The sequence below is a fragment of the Mercenaria mercenaria genome, chromosome 4 (genome assembly GCF_021730395.1).
Source record: "Mercenaria mercenaria strain notata chromosome 4, MADL_Memer_1, whole genome shotgun sequence".
Classification (NCBI taxonomy): Eukaryota; Metazoa; Mollusca; class Bivalvia; order Venerida; family Veneridae; genus Mercenaria; species Mercenaria mercenaria.
Genome location: NC_069364.1, coordinates 91,053,368 through 91,068,468, shown reverse-complemented (window position 1 = coordinate 91,068,468; position 15,101 = coordinate 91,053,368). Strand labels below are relative to the sequence as shown.

Sequence of the window (15,101 nt, the reverse complement as noted above, 5' to 3'; positions counted from 1 at the left end):
AGGCCACATTTATGACTGTATCTTCATGAATCGTGGTCAGAATGTTAATCTTGATGGTTTCAAGGTCTAGTTTGAATCTGGGTCTTGTAGAAATAAAAACTAGGTCACCAGGTCAAATCAAAGGAAAAACAAGTTAAATTGTAGAGGCCACATTTATGATCATATCTTAATGAAACTTGGTCAGAATGTTGTCAAATCTGGGTCAGGTGAGGTCAAAAACTAGGTCACTACGTCAAATCAAAGGAAAAGCTTGTTAACACTCTAGAGACTACATTTATGACTGTATCTTCATGAAACTTAGTCAGAATATTAATCTTGGTGATCTTTAGGTCAAAATCGAATCTGGGTCATGTGGGGTCAAAAACGAGGTCACCGGATCACATCAAAGGAAAAGCTAGTTAACACTTTAGAAACCACATTTATGACCATATCTTAATGAAACTTGGTCAGAATGTTAATCTTGATGATCTTCATGTCAGTAGGTCAGGTGAGCGATACAGGGCCTTCATGGCCCTCTTGTTTTAATATATCAAAGTTACATTGATACCTTGTGTATTGAAACATCTTCTTGTGTACTGAAACATTCCATTTCAAATTAAATGAACCGTGTCATACAACAAAAACAGGCAGCAGCATACTGTGGTGACTTCTATATCTGATGATTGTTTTCTGGAGTTATGGCCTTTTGTGGACTTTATAAATCAAGTATTACAGCTTCTTTTGTACTTTGTGTACTCTTTGCTCCTCCCTCACTTTCTGTCTAATTCCCATGAAACTTGTTATACATCATTACCATAAATGTCAGGGCCTTTATAATCTATTTTTAGGGGCGTTATGCATCTCTTTAGAATATTACAATTATACTTTTACCTAATATACTCCTCTCCTCCTACAGTTTTCATACAATGGAAATGTTTGTTGGTAAATCGTCAACACGAAGTAGGCATGCGCATATTTCCGGACTTCTATGTCAGATTATTTTTTCTTGAGTTATCTCCTTTACTTAAAACAGTTAAAATTCATAAGTCTTTGACTTTTTACTTGTGTGAGGAAATGTTTTACCACCTTTTAATAAAGTCATGACATTTTTCCTTTAATAATATCTGTCAGACTAATATTGATATATTTGTAGTTTAAATGAACATACGAAACCTGTAAGATTTATGCTAGTGTAAAATGTTGATGAACAGTGACCTATTTTTTTTTTCAGATGCTCGTCCAAGGGGTCACTGCTTTTTTCAACAAAAACTGAATAGTATGCCTAGAGTTTTCAAAATTGTGACTTGCGTAGGCATTCTCTGAAGATGGACGACTACCATGTTAAACGTTAACTACTAGGTGCCACAAGAAAGACTTGTCCGGTAGTCATTCTTGAGAGGCCCTTTATAGTGAAATAAACGAGGTCAAAGGTCATTCGGTGCATATTTTCATGTGTGTCACATAAAATAACTTTATCTTGGTCATTTATCGGTGTAGAATAACAACAATGGTACCAAAATAAAGCCAGGGCTTTGTACAATTATTTACAAACATTTAATCAAAAATTTTCTCATTAACATACTTATGAATATCCGTGAAAACTTAAAAATGGGCAGATAATTCGTTAAAAATGATATGTTCAAATAATACAAAGATCAAATCTTCGCTATTTATGTTTATAAATGGACACAAAAATAAGCAATATTACATTTGAAACATTACTTTATATAAATATATATCTGTTTGTAGCATTATTTATTGTTTACAAGAGTGACTACTGTCAAAAGTGGATGGAGTATATTAAATATTAAAAAAACTGACAATATTTACATATCTCACATATAAACCATATTTTGAGATAGTAAGATGTTTTGATTTTGGAATAATGTTCTTCACAAATACTAATTATGAGTTTTTCAGCTCATTTGCATACTCATGAATATTAATTAAAATGTATCAAATATGTATTTAAAACGTTCATTTAGTACACATATATCTGTTCTTAACCATTGATAAGAATCGTATCAGTTTTATAAATCTCCAAGTAAAGCTTGTAAATATTCCATGCATTAAGAATATAATTAGTATTTAACACTTATTCAAATACTGCACAACGTAGTTCACACGGTTCAATCTTGCTCATAGTCTTTTCTCTATACACAATACCAGACGACATTGTTTTAAAAATGTCACAACTTTATTGTCCTCGTTGCCCTGTACATTTCTATTTGGAATATAAATTGTCTCGCATGTACATTCAAACATGCAAACCTGGTTGGATCGGTAGCATTTGCACATTGAACTGCCACATTTCGTCTTGCAATCTACATTAGTATATGATATGTTACTTTGGGTATTATAGGAATACAGTCATACATGTCACCCGTGGTATCCTTTGTATGCATGCAAACTTAGATCCATTATTTTACGCTATCGATGCAAAGTTGTGAAACGTAAATAGTATTTCCAAACTGGCATATATGTATAGGTGATGGTCTGTCTGTATACACAGGATACACATGTGGTCAGTCTGTATAACCCTGATACCCAAAATGGCCAGCATATATACCTAAGGTACCGACAGTTTCCCGTTTGTATGCCACGGACACTCATAGTGTATCTGTATGTATCGCTAACCTGACCTGTATGTATATCATTGATACTCAGAGTGACCTGTATATATATGTCCATGATACCCAGAGTGACCTGTATACCTTGGATACATTGGCGATCTTTCTGTATACCAAGGATATCCGTATTGGCATACATATATATCCCTGATAGCCTGTATGTATACAATGATTACCACGAGAGGCCTGTTTGTACACCTAGGATATCCAGTTTTCTGTATATATAACCAGGAAGACCTATATACTCAGTATACCCAGAGTGGTCTTTATGTATAGAAGTTTACAAATAACGGTACCTAGGCTCCAATAGTTAATAGCCAAGAAGACCTGACAGTATACCAAGGATACCCAGATAGACCTGCCTCTATACCTAGGGTACACTGGTAGCATGCATTTATACCCAGGATAGTCATAGTGGTGACATTAAGTAAACGGTCAGGATGGCCTGTTTGTATACCCAGGATACCCAAGGTGGCCTACCTAGGATGTACTCAGGTGACCTGTCTTATACCAAGCATACTCAACGCATATACTGGCCTAGTGTATAGCAACGATGGTCTGCCTGTATATCCAGGTTTTTTTACCCAGAAAGGCTCATATGTAAAAATCGGTATATCCAAAATGGCCAGTATATATGGCCGAGATGACATATTTGTATATCCAGGCTACACAGAGTGACATGGCTCTATACCTTGGATACATAGGTAACCTGTCTGTATACCAATGCCATCCAAAAGATAATAGGTAAGGGTAGATTTCTCGGAAGCACAGAGCACCAAAAACACAGCCCCAGAGCCACGCATTTTCATAGTAGGCCCACAACAAAAAGAAGCTGTAATGGAAAAATATTTTAGACGGTTTGCTTCAAACATCCAACAAGTACATATTAATTTATGCTAAATATTGATGGAGGGGAAGGAAATGGTAAGGGGCGAAATGGGGTCGGGGGTGGGAGGAGGAATCCGAAGGGGAAAGTTGAACAAGGACGAATAAACAAGGGAATGCCATGTTCTTTAAAAACAGTCTCACTACAACGTAAACCACAATAGCACAGACACTCATGTACCAAAGATAAACACACAACTACGATCAACTGAATAATATAGAAAAAACGAACAAGCAACACATAAGAAAACAGTAGGACACCGTTATAGACTAACAAGCATACAAACGCACCCACACAAGTAGGAAAAAACAATCAAGTACCATCTTGGGATTCGGCTGCCAAAACAAAGGGGAGCCATGAAAACTTACTAAAAGTAAAGGGGGAGGGGATGCAAAGTGACCTGAATGTATAGCCATGATGGCATGTCTATAATACCTAAGATACCCAGAATGGTGTGTATGTAAATCAAAGATACCCTTAGTAGCCTATATATATACAACTGTATAGCCAGGATGACATGCCTGTATACCCAGACTATCAAGAGTTGCAAGAAACTCGGTTGGCCCTTCTGTATGTCAAGAAAACCCAGAATTGCCTGTCTGTATATTCAGTACACCAGTATTTGCCAGTATATATACATGTGTAGCCAATATGACCTGTCTGTATGCACAGAATACCCAGATAGGCCTTTCTGTATACCCATGATACCCATAGTGACCTGTATAGCCAAGGTAACCTTAGTGGACTGTATGTATAGCCAGGGTGGCTATACATGTATGCACAAAACACGTGAATGATTGTATAACTAAGATACCCATAGTGGAATGCACATGTATGTATACCCAGGATAATTTTTCTGTATAACTAGGATACCAATTTTATCTGTCTCTATATCCAGGCTACCTATTGTTGCCTATATGTATAGCCAGGTTATCCCAAGATGTCTGTATGTATAGCAAGAACGGCCAGTCTGTGTACACAGGCTACCCAGAGTGGCATGTATGTATACCCTCGATACTGATTGTGGCATCAATATTTAGCCCGGATGGCGTGTCTGTAAACAAATGATACCAAAAATGGTCTGACTATATATCACTGATACACAGTTTGCCTGTCTGTATCTTAAGAATATCCATAGTGACCTGTATGAAAAGCCAAGTTTCCCTGCCGATATACCTAAGATATCCATAGTTGCCTTTTCTATACCTCTAGATACATTGGGTGCCCAGTCGTTATACCACGTATACTATTGATACCAATTTAGGCTATCCTGTCTGTAAACCCAATATATGTTTTAAATAGTATATTGTTAATTACCCGTCAAAATACTGCAAAACCTTACATAAAACCTTTTGTACAATCTCCAGTATATTAGAAAAACTGAACATACTGACGTCTTGGCGGCCATTGTGAAAAGTGTCTTATTGGTTGTCTGAGATGGTGTCAACCTGATTTAAAATATTAATGTTTTTTCAATCACAATACTATACTAAACTACATAAAACAACTATGTAAACTCTATAATGTATGCAAAGAAAACTTAACATATTGACTTTTGGCAGCCATTTTGAAAAATGAGCGCCATATTGGTTATCTCAGGTTGCCTACATGGCGTATGGTCTTATTATCAATTGTATTTATCAGTCTTAATACTGCAATAAATTACATTAAAACATATGTAAACGCTCATATATATGCATACTTTTGAACATACTTACCTTTGGTGGTCATCTAATGGTCGCCATTTTGAAAAAAATGCAGCCATATTGGCTGTGTGACATAGGTTCACATTTTGAAATAGCCGGCAGATATTTACCTAATACAAAAGAAATGCCTTGCTTTTGTGAAAACAAAAACACAATTATGCTGAAGATAACTGTTGGTCAGAAGTAAACTCACCCCACCCACTTCAAGCAGTATCTACACATAAAACAAATATGATGACGATATAAACAGTTGCTTTTATCAATAGATAAGTATCCCACATATCATTTGTTACCTTTCTGTTTTTCAAATCGTGAAAATTATATATAAAACAATAAATGTTGTACAGCTGTACATACGTGCCAATTTTTATCGTAATTTTGTACGATTTTGCCGCTTTCATTAATATTAATTAATATGCAAATGAGCTAATTTGCATATAGTGATTTTATTTCATGGTTAAATACATTCATGGCTTCAATTAAATACCATTTTTTTGCTCACTGATTTTATCAAAGGCGTATATATGATGCCATATAAGTGAAAATTTGTAAAAACTGCACTTAATGACCTTTGACCTAATTTCTTGACCTTAATTTGACCTTAGGATCGTGACTACCGGCATCAATGAACTACTTATATCATATACTTCACATATAACACATAAAAGTTGCATCTTCACGAAATGCCTACGTAGGTGTTATCCAGCCACATATATGAAAATAATATATGAAAATAATTGGTAAACTATGGAGAATCTACCTTAGATTTATTTGCAAACTACTTCGAAACCTCACAATTCTTTATGGTATCATTCATATGGAAGTTTAGAAAGGTGTTTTTTGATTTACCATCTCTTCTGGAAAATGTGTGTCCAGTCAATACTGACAAAATAAAAAATGTTTTTTTAAGTTTTGGAGCATAATTCTACATAAAAATTGTAACTTGGCTACGTCAATTTAAAAATATAGTCTGGTCAATTTGTTTGTCAGTCAGTCTTTTTGTGCCCGACGAAAAATTGTTTTAAACTAAGAAACACAAATGTCGTATATTGGACAGATTGTAACCCTCTGTATCTGTATAAATTGTTGTATATTTACGTTTCTTAAGTAGACTTTCCATGATGTTTTCAATGTAAATGTGCTATTGGTTTTAGCATGTACCTTTGATGAGAAGTAACCTTAGTGGTGGACAGTGAGATTCAAAAAATGTTATTTTCATTTTCAATAACTTTTCCATGACTGAATGCGTTTTCAAATAACAGTCATTTAATGTTACTATTCGATGTGTCGCATGCTAGATTCAAACGTTAGTCAGTTCGAAGGTCAAGGTCACAATAGGTAGTCAAAAATTAAACATTTATTTTCGTTTCCTGTCTGTAACTTTTTATGAATGTCTTGAAGCTCACATGACAAGGCACAAATATTTATCATAATTAAGATGACATGTAAGATTTATAACTCGAACTACTAGCTCAAAGATCAGTGCCATATATAGAAGCTCCTGTTATACTAGGTTTATGAAACAAACTTATTACGATATGAAAAGCGTACTTATTCCAATCTGGATGATGTTGATATATAACAAACACCTCTATGCCCCATTCCAGTACAGTTTCCATCAAATTCATATAAAACTTGATATACATCATCAGCATGAAGGTGACGGGACTTTTATGCCCAATTATTTTTCCCTGAGTTGTTGCCTTTTCTGGACTTCGAAATATTACAAATCCATCACATTGTGAACTCCATCCCACAGTTTTTATCCAACTGAAATGGAACTTGGTATACGTCAACAATATGAAGTGGGCATGCGCATATTATCTGTACTTTTATGGTCGATTTTGTCTGGAGTTGTGGCCCTTTTTGACTAAACTATTGCAACTGCTTTATAGTTTCCTACAGTTCTCTTCATTTCAAATAAAACCTGTTAAGCGTTATGAACATTAAGTAGAGATGCGCATTTGTTTTATGTTCAGTTATGTCCCTTTTTTGACTTGATAACATTATTGAATCGAGGGTAACATTATTGAATCGAGCCTTTTCAGGGGCGTGTGTCATACAATGTCGACATTATTCTAATTCCTTTTGTAGCAGACATTTCTATGCATAATTGTGTATTGATAATAGATACTTTTATTTGTGTAGACACGCATGAATTTGTTTTCACTGCGAAATAAAATGGTCATTATAAATTACTTAATGTTGTTGTCCCTTTATCTTATTTTTGCCCTAACTGGTAGGGATTGAATGTACTGAATGCTGTATAGTTACACTTGTACAGAAATACAAAGTATAACAAGTGCACAACGTGGAAAAAGAAACAAGCAAATGAACGCAACTGGGTAGTCAGAAAAAGTACTTTCAGTTTCAGTTGCCGGTAATTATGATAAATGCTTCGTGATGATTCGTGACTTCTGGACAGTACTTATTTATAAAAGCACTCGAGGAATATGTACATTATGTAGAGCAACTCTAAAAACGTTAATGAAGTAGTAAACAGCGAAACAATTTAACGACATCGGTTCCGCAGACATACGTTTTCAAAATTTTCTGTTAGGCCGGAGGCCTTACAAGCTCGTCCAAAGTTATGCATATGTTTGAGCCTCAGCTTCAATGTCTTGTCCTTATTAATGTTTACGGGGCCATTTATGTGGGTGTCGAGTCTCCAACTCGCTTCACCTAACCTCATGGGTACGATAACGCCATTTAGGATGTAGGATATATTTATGTAAAGAAGTTACCCATCTGACTCGTGGTAAATCGTTAACTGTACTAAACTGTGCGTAAAATGTTCAGAGAGTCACTCCATCATAAAACTTGGACGATGGGCATTGAATGAAACCGTCAACGACTTGGAAATTTTGTAACAACTAAGTTTATCAACGACTTCTGCGGACATCACAAAATGTGCCTTTGCTGTTGGTTTGCTGTCAGGCTTAAATTGCAGGAATGCTAAACCCCTTAACGAAGTCCGTTGTTGACATGATAACAGTAAATTTAACGTAATGTCACGTTTGAATTGTGTAAATGGCTGCGATATGTACTTTGTACAGTAGTTATCACATCTGAGTGTAGACTGCTTGACAATAACTAGTTTGATAGTCATATTATTCAAAAGATGTAATGTTCTTGGAAGAATATGTTTTACCAAGTTGGGAAAGATAACGCTTTTATTTAATTAGTTAGACTGTTATGAAAAATGTAAGATATTTCATTGCAGCACACGGTTTAGATTTCATTTGAAGAACTATCCTTTATTATATTTGTCGGGAATTGGACAGAATTTCTCCCTGCAATATTCATATTTATAGTAACTAAAAGGTAGTCCGTAATGTTAACAAAGGTCGATAAAAACAATCGTTTGAAGCATTCTAAAGTACATTTTTAAGCTTAATGGTCAACCTTTTAAATACCAGTGGGGTGATTTAAAGAATGGCAGGAACTAGATTCATGTCTTGTCTGTATATTTATACATTTTATATAGACTCCGCATGTATCTCGAACTCGCTTATCTTAAGTCCCGTCCCGAAAATACGTGCACAATATATCATTTTAAGTCGAATTCCGGTTATCTCGAAGTAAAATGTTTGATCACTTGGAATTTGAGATACCAAGTTTCGGCTGCATGTTAAAATCATTTCCCTTGTGATCAAAATTAGGTTCACTTGTTTTACATAGACTTAAATCGGAAAAATATGTTTGTCTAGAACCTCAAACCATTGAGTTTAGATATTTTGCATCTGGCTTGAAGTTTGTTCAAATTATGCCTTTGAGGTCCACTTTCTTGTCTAAAACACCAAGCCCTGAAGCGCAGATATTTAGCATTGCGTAATGGTTCGCTACCAAGTTTATTATATCATGCCTTTGGGGCTAAAGTTTGTCCCTCCCGTGGGTCATTTTTACATAAGATAAAATATTTGAACATCTTTTTGTAATGCTGCCAGACCCAGTGCATAAATACTTGGTTAGTATCATCTTCTAGTGTTCCGTGTCCCTTAGTTCAAAATTTAATCCACCGACGCCATTTACATAGCCTTATAAATGACAACCTTTAAAATATTTCCCTGTGGTATACCCATTCTTCAATAGAACTATTTGTTTCCTTTATTAGATGTTTGTTTTAAGTTTTGGAACCAATCACAATGTCAATCTAAATAAATTCCATAAACATGGCGTTACAATTTGGTTTACTATTCTTATTTTGACATACTTGTGAATACTTAGAATGATGCTGGTTTACGTTTTGGTCTAAAAATGTTTCTTTGGTATAATAATAGAATTGTCGACTTTTGAGCTATTAGATATGATGTGATGTTCACCAGAATAAAGTGATATTGACCTTGGTCATTATCGATTACTGTATGTTATGTGTAATTGATATATATCCAACCATTATGTTATGCTGCAGTTGAGATAGGTACACTGCATTGCCTGGCAAAGAGAAGTAAGAAAATAAGAAGTGTAACTTGGTAACTGGCGCTTTATGCAGTTGACATTATTCAAAAACTTACTGTAGGGTTCATTGGTAGAAGGCTCGAAGTGAAAATGGTCAAAATATCACCTTTCCCATTCTATTTAAATAGGTGGGTAGATAGGTTTATGTAGGCAAAGAAAAATTTACAACATGATCACAATAGCAATATAGAATTAAACAAAAGAAGTTATTACATAACATATTATATCATCACCTTGAATAAGGGACAAGATAGGTATATGAGTATAGATACATTTATTGGTGACCCAAATAACCTATCAGCATACATATTATATGAAAATAAGCGAGTTTGCCAAAGACATTAGCCTGAATATACGACTTTATTAAATAAAGTACTTGCATTTTCTGCTGTTGTGCTTCTTTTATCTTAAATACAAACAAGTCTTTAAAATTTATTTGCATACATTAAATATCGGATATGCATTAAGTATCTATAAACTAAGCTAAATATTTTGCAAAACTTGAACAGAAAAAAGGCAGAAAGCAGGACAATACATCAGTTAAAAATTAACGATAATAACACAACAAAAGACAATAAAGACATTCTTAAACACATAAAAGATTTCTATGGTGAGCTCACAAAAGAAATGGTAGTTTGGAAACCAATCATCACCTTTTTGAAAATGATCACAGCACGCTATCTGAAGAGCAGAGTCGGCTAACTAGTGGTCCTGTAACAGAACATGAATGCGCATTAGCTTTAAAAGAAAAATGAAAAAGTAACAAAAGCCCTGGATCAGATGGTATATCAGTAGAGATATTTAAACTTTTTTGGACAGATATAAAATCGTATTTAATTGCGTCTTTTAACTATTCTTGCAAACGCAAAGTATTATTACCCTGTTACCAAAAAAGGATAAAGACCTTCTTTCAATTAAAAATTGGAGACCAATATCGTTACTTAATGTAGACTATAAAATTTCGGCAAAAGTAATAGCTAACAGAATTAAAAAAGTACTTCATGATATAGTAAATAGACAACAAACTGGATTCACAAAAGGAAGGTACATTGGTGAAAATATTAGAATTTTGATTGAAGCAATCAACAATGTGAACGAAATAGATGATCCTGGTCTCATATTTTGGCAGATTTTCAAAAGGCGTTTGATAGCCTCGATCATAACTTCATGTTTGAGTGTTTGAGAAAGTTTAATTTCAGTGAGTCAATTATAAATTGGGTTAAATTATTTCACAGTGAAGCCAAAGGATGTATATCAATAATGTTTACTACTCAGAATTTTTTGGACATTACAGCTTGTGTCCGCCAAGGATGTCCATTGTCACCTTATTTACGAGGGATGTTCCAAAAATAATGTCATTTGTGTTTTATTTCGCGAAAATCGTGTCATGTGTACACAAAACCACCTCGTGTCGATAGAATAATCACTGAATCGTAACATAGGTAAATATCTCGCTCACACGTTCACTGACCTTGGTACAGTGTACATTGCTTTATAGCGTATTCATTACACTTTACACAAAATGACTGGGAAAAGAGCTGAAAATGTGCTTGAAACTAGGGCCTACATAAAAGGTAGGTCGCTACTCGGCATGAAGCTTGTAGATATTCACGTTGAGGTGTGCGACATTATGGGGAGGGTCAAATGTCTCATAGGACTATTTGTAGGTGGGCAGCTAAACTTAGGACCGGACAGCAGCAACTCAAAGATGCTGCTCGCACAGATCGTCCTGAAACAACTACGTCGAAAGGTAACATCGAAAATATCTTCAGTTTGCTAAAACAGGATGCCCGATTCACCGTAAGACAATTGGCCCAAATGACAAACTTGTCGTTAGCACGAGTTCATGGAATTACGAAGAAACACTTAAAACTTAGAAAAAAAATGCAAGATGGATATCCCATTGGTTAACAGATGAACAAAAGAGGACCCGTGTAACAATTGCAAAAAAACTTAAGAACATTTACCCAAATTTCAGCAAAAAGGTTTTTGATAATATAGTTACTGGTGATGAAACCTGAGTTTATTATTTTGAACCAAAGCGGAAGTATTCCAACCGAACTTGGGTCACCAAAATTGCGAGACGCCCAAGTATTGCCAAACGAATATGAACGGTGAAGAAGGTTTTGTATGTATTTTTTTTTCACTCATAAGGGTCCAATCATTCAAATTCCGGTACCAAAAGGCAGTACGGTCACAGGAAAATTCTATAAAAATGTTGTTCTAAGAAAATTGAAGAACTACTACAAAATTCGCCGCCCCAAAACAGGACTTAAGTACCTCCGACTTTTGCATGATACTGCACCCGCTCACAAGGCACGCATTGTGACCGAGTTTTTGGAGTCAGAGAAGGTTACCGTCCTTCCACAACCTCCGTTTTCGCCAGACCTGTCTCCCTGCGACTATTTTCTGTTTCCCAAACTTAAATATCATCTGTCTGGAAAAAGATACAAATCGAGAAATGCCCCTGGATCTGCTGTTTATCAGTATCTGATGGGTGTTCCCATAGAAGAGTATGAACAATGCTTCCAAAAGAGGATTGACCGGCTCAAAATGTGTATTCAGGCTGTCAGAGAGTATTTTGAAGGGCAGAGCAAGTTAAATGATCAGAACATTTGCAGTATAGGAGAACCGATGCAAATGACATTACTTTTGGAACACCCCTCGTATTTATTTTATGTATAGAGTACCTTTCAAATGATATAGAAAGAAATCCAGACATTAAGGGCATAAATGTAAACAATAAGTCAATTAAACAGACATTATTTGCAGATGAGGCAAGTTTTTTTTGCTAGACGGCAGCAATAAATCACTCAAAACATTAGTACAAACTCTTGACAAATTTGGAAAAGTCTCCGGACTAAAACTAAATAAAGACAAATGTACTGTGTTGCGCATTGGCTCTTTATAAGATACAAATACAATTTACAAAAATTTTGAAACATTCAAATGGACATCAACACAGGCTACAACATTAGGTATAACATTTTGCAATAATTTTAAAGAAATGCACAATCTTAATACATTGTCAAAGTTGCTAGAATTTAAAAAAAGTCTTGAAAGGTTGGAGAAAATGGAATTTATCACTAATTGGAAAAATCACTGTTCTCAAAACATTTGCACTCCCGAAACAAATTTATCCGTTAACCGTTTTAGATAACCCACCAGCAGATATTGTAAAGACAATAAACAGTGCCATGTATGACTTTGTCTGGGATTCAAAGCCTGATAAAATATGTAGAAATATACTTATACAAGATTATCCAGATGGTGGTTGAAAAATGACTGACATTGAAACATTACTAGATGCTTTGAAAATAAGTTGGGTTAAAAGAATACTTAATGATAATAGCAACATGAATTTAATCTATGAACATGAACTAAAAAAATACGGGAACAATCTATTATTTAATTGCAGTATCAACGAACTCGATGCTAAAAACCTTAAAATAAAATCAACATTCCTAAAGCAAATCATTACAGATTGGTCAAAAATGAACTATAAAGCAGTAAAGGATAATATTTCAAAGGAGTTGTTATGGAATAATTCAAAAATAAAAGGCAATGATAGTAAAACTCTATTTTATGCTAAATGGTTTGAGAAGAATATTAAGGAAAATACCAAACTGTGTAAACTTGCGTACAACATATTAATTCAAAAGAAAACCATCTACATTCAAATACCAAACAAAATGGGGTCAGATTATACCCAATAGTATACATAATTGGAAAAATATTAATAGCAGTACGTTCACTATTACTATTGATACAAAAGTCCGTGCTTTTCAGTACAAATACACTATGCACACCTTACCGGATAATTCATTTTTGTTCAAATGCAATATTATAACATCCAGTCTATGCGATTTTGCAATATGAACACAGATTCGATAAAACATATGTTTTGGGATTGCCAAATTATTCAAAGCTTCTGGACAGATGTTAAGAATTATATGCAGGCTAAACTGTCCCGCAATATAGAGCTTAATTTCGATTCAGTTTGTTTTGCAATGTCCTTGATAAAAAAGAAAATAATAGCCTAATCTTCAACTTCATTTTTCTTTTGGCTAAATATTTTATTTTTAAAAACAAATGCAATAAAAGCATACCTGAAATACATAGTTTTAAACAGTATGTGCAAAACCGAAGACGACTTGAAGAAATTATTGCTTTGAAAAAAGACAAACTACACATTTGTAATGAAAAATGGATTAAATTTATTTAAACAAGATTTGAACATGTTTTCCCATGCACTTTATCTCACAAAATATCTCTATTTCTTCTCTCTTTCTACTGTATCATTCATCCTTTTAATACATTTTCTCCCTTTCCAATAAAATTTCTCTATAAAAACACAGAAGTAATGTGAGAAAGGAAATTGTTATATATATATACTAATTCATTGTTATATGTTTCTATATAAGTTTAGAAATGTTATGTACTTGTTTTACTTGTTTTATATACTTTTGTGGAATAAAAATGGAAAATAAACTAAGCTAAAATATAAAGTTTTGTTAAATGATTTCTTTAAACTATGGAAGAACCCGTTGAATTGTTGAATGTAATAACCCGACTACCAGACAAATCTGCACCAGAAATCGTGGATGCTCTGCCGGTGCGTTGTTTGATAATATAAATTGATTGTTTTTGCATAGTTTGTGTTCCTTAAACAGTGTTTAAATAATGAGATGTTAAGACTTCATTGAAATTCATCCATGCGGCATTGAAATTCCACATAGAAATGCTCTGCGAAACAATTTTTGAAAAGTTGGTACATTGGTTTATTGTTTTTCTAGTTATCATTAATTAATCATTCATTACAAGGTTACAAGTATGTAGTTGAAAATGTACATTGGTTAAGATAACTAAGATAAAAATAACAACAAATTTAAAGTAAATGATATTTGTTATTACTGTTTAGACAGACATAAATGTTTATTATAATGTTGATAAAATTTACTATAACACGATTAGTTTATTAATATTTTTGAATTTTACCATCACTTCTGTCAACTGGCAACGTTATTCAATCAAGGTATCATCGTTATTTCTCTTTGGAACTAACTTTGAAGGTCACAACCTAAACATGCATGTCCATTTCTGAATGTATTCCTCCTTTTTAATTTCCGCCTTACCCTCTTTACTACTAAACGTTCTTTGATAGGCGTAGCATGGCTCCTCGTTTTGACATTCTTTCCATTGGGAACTACTTCAATGTTGTTTCTTTTTATCTTAAGAATTTCTTTCTCTAACTCCTTCATTTGATAGGTTTTCTGTTGAAGTTGCAGGTTCAACCGTTGTATTATGTTTCCACTTTGTGCTGTTTCAAAATTGTGTAGTGTTTCGTCTTAAAAAAGAAAACATAATAAATCTGTCCTGTGTTTACGAATCGCCAGATTCGTAAACACATGACTGATATTTTTTCTTGCATATCGTATACAT

At 34.1% G+C, this 15,101-nt stretch overlaps 1 protein-coding gene across 4 annotated transcripts in view; it reads right to left on the bottom strand.

Annotated features, from left to right (window-relative positions):
• LOC123552426 (uncharacterized) overlaps positions 1 to 15,101 on the bottom strand; it is a 137,135-nt gene that overhangs the window by 58,339 nt on the left and 63,695 nt on the right. For 3 of the 4 annotated variants that reach the window (XM_053541937.1, XM_053541935.1, XM_053541934.1), the window contains one exon: positions 12,546 to 15,006. The exons of the other annotated variant lie outside the window; for it this stretch is intronic. In XM_053541937.1, the coding sequence (XP_053397912.1) occupies positions 14,720 to 15,006 (287 nt within the window). In that variant the 3' untranslated portion in view covers positions 12,546 to 14,719. Of the gene's footprint in view, positions 1 to 12,545; positions 15,007 to 15,101 lie in introns of those variants that run through there. 4 annotated transcript variants of the gene reach the window in all.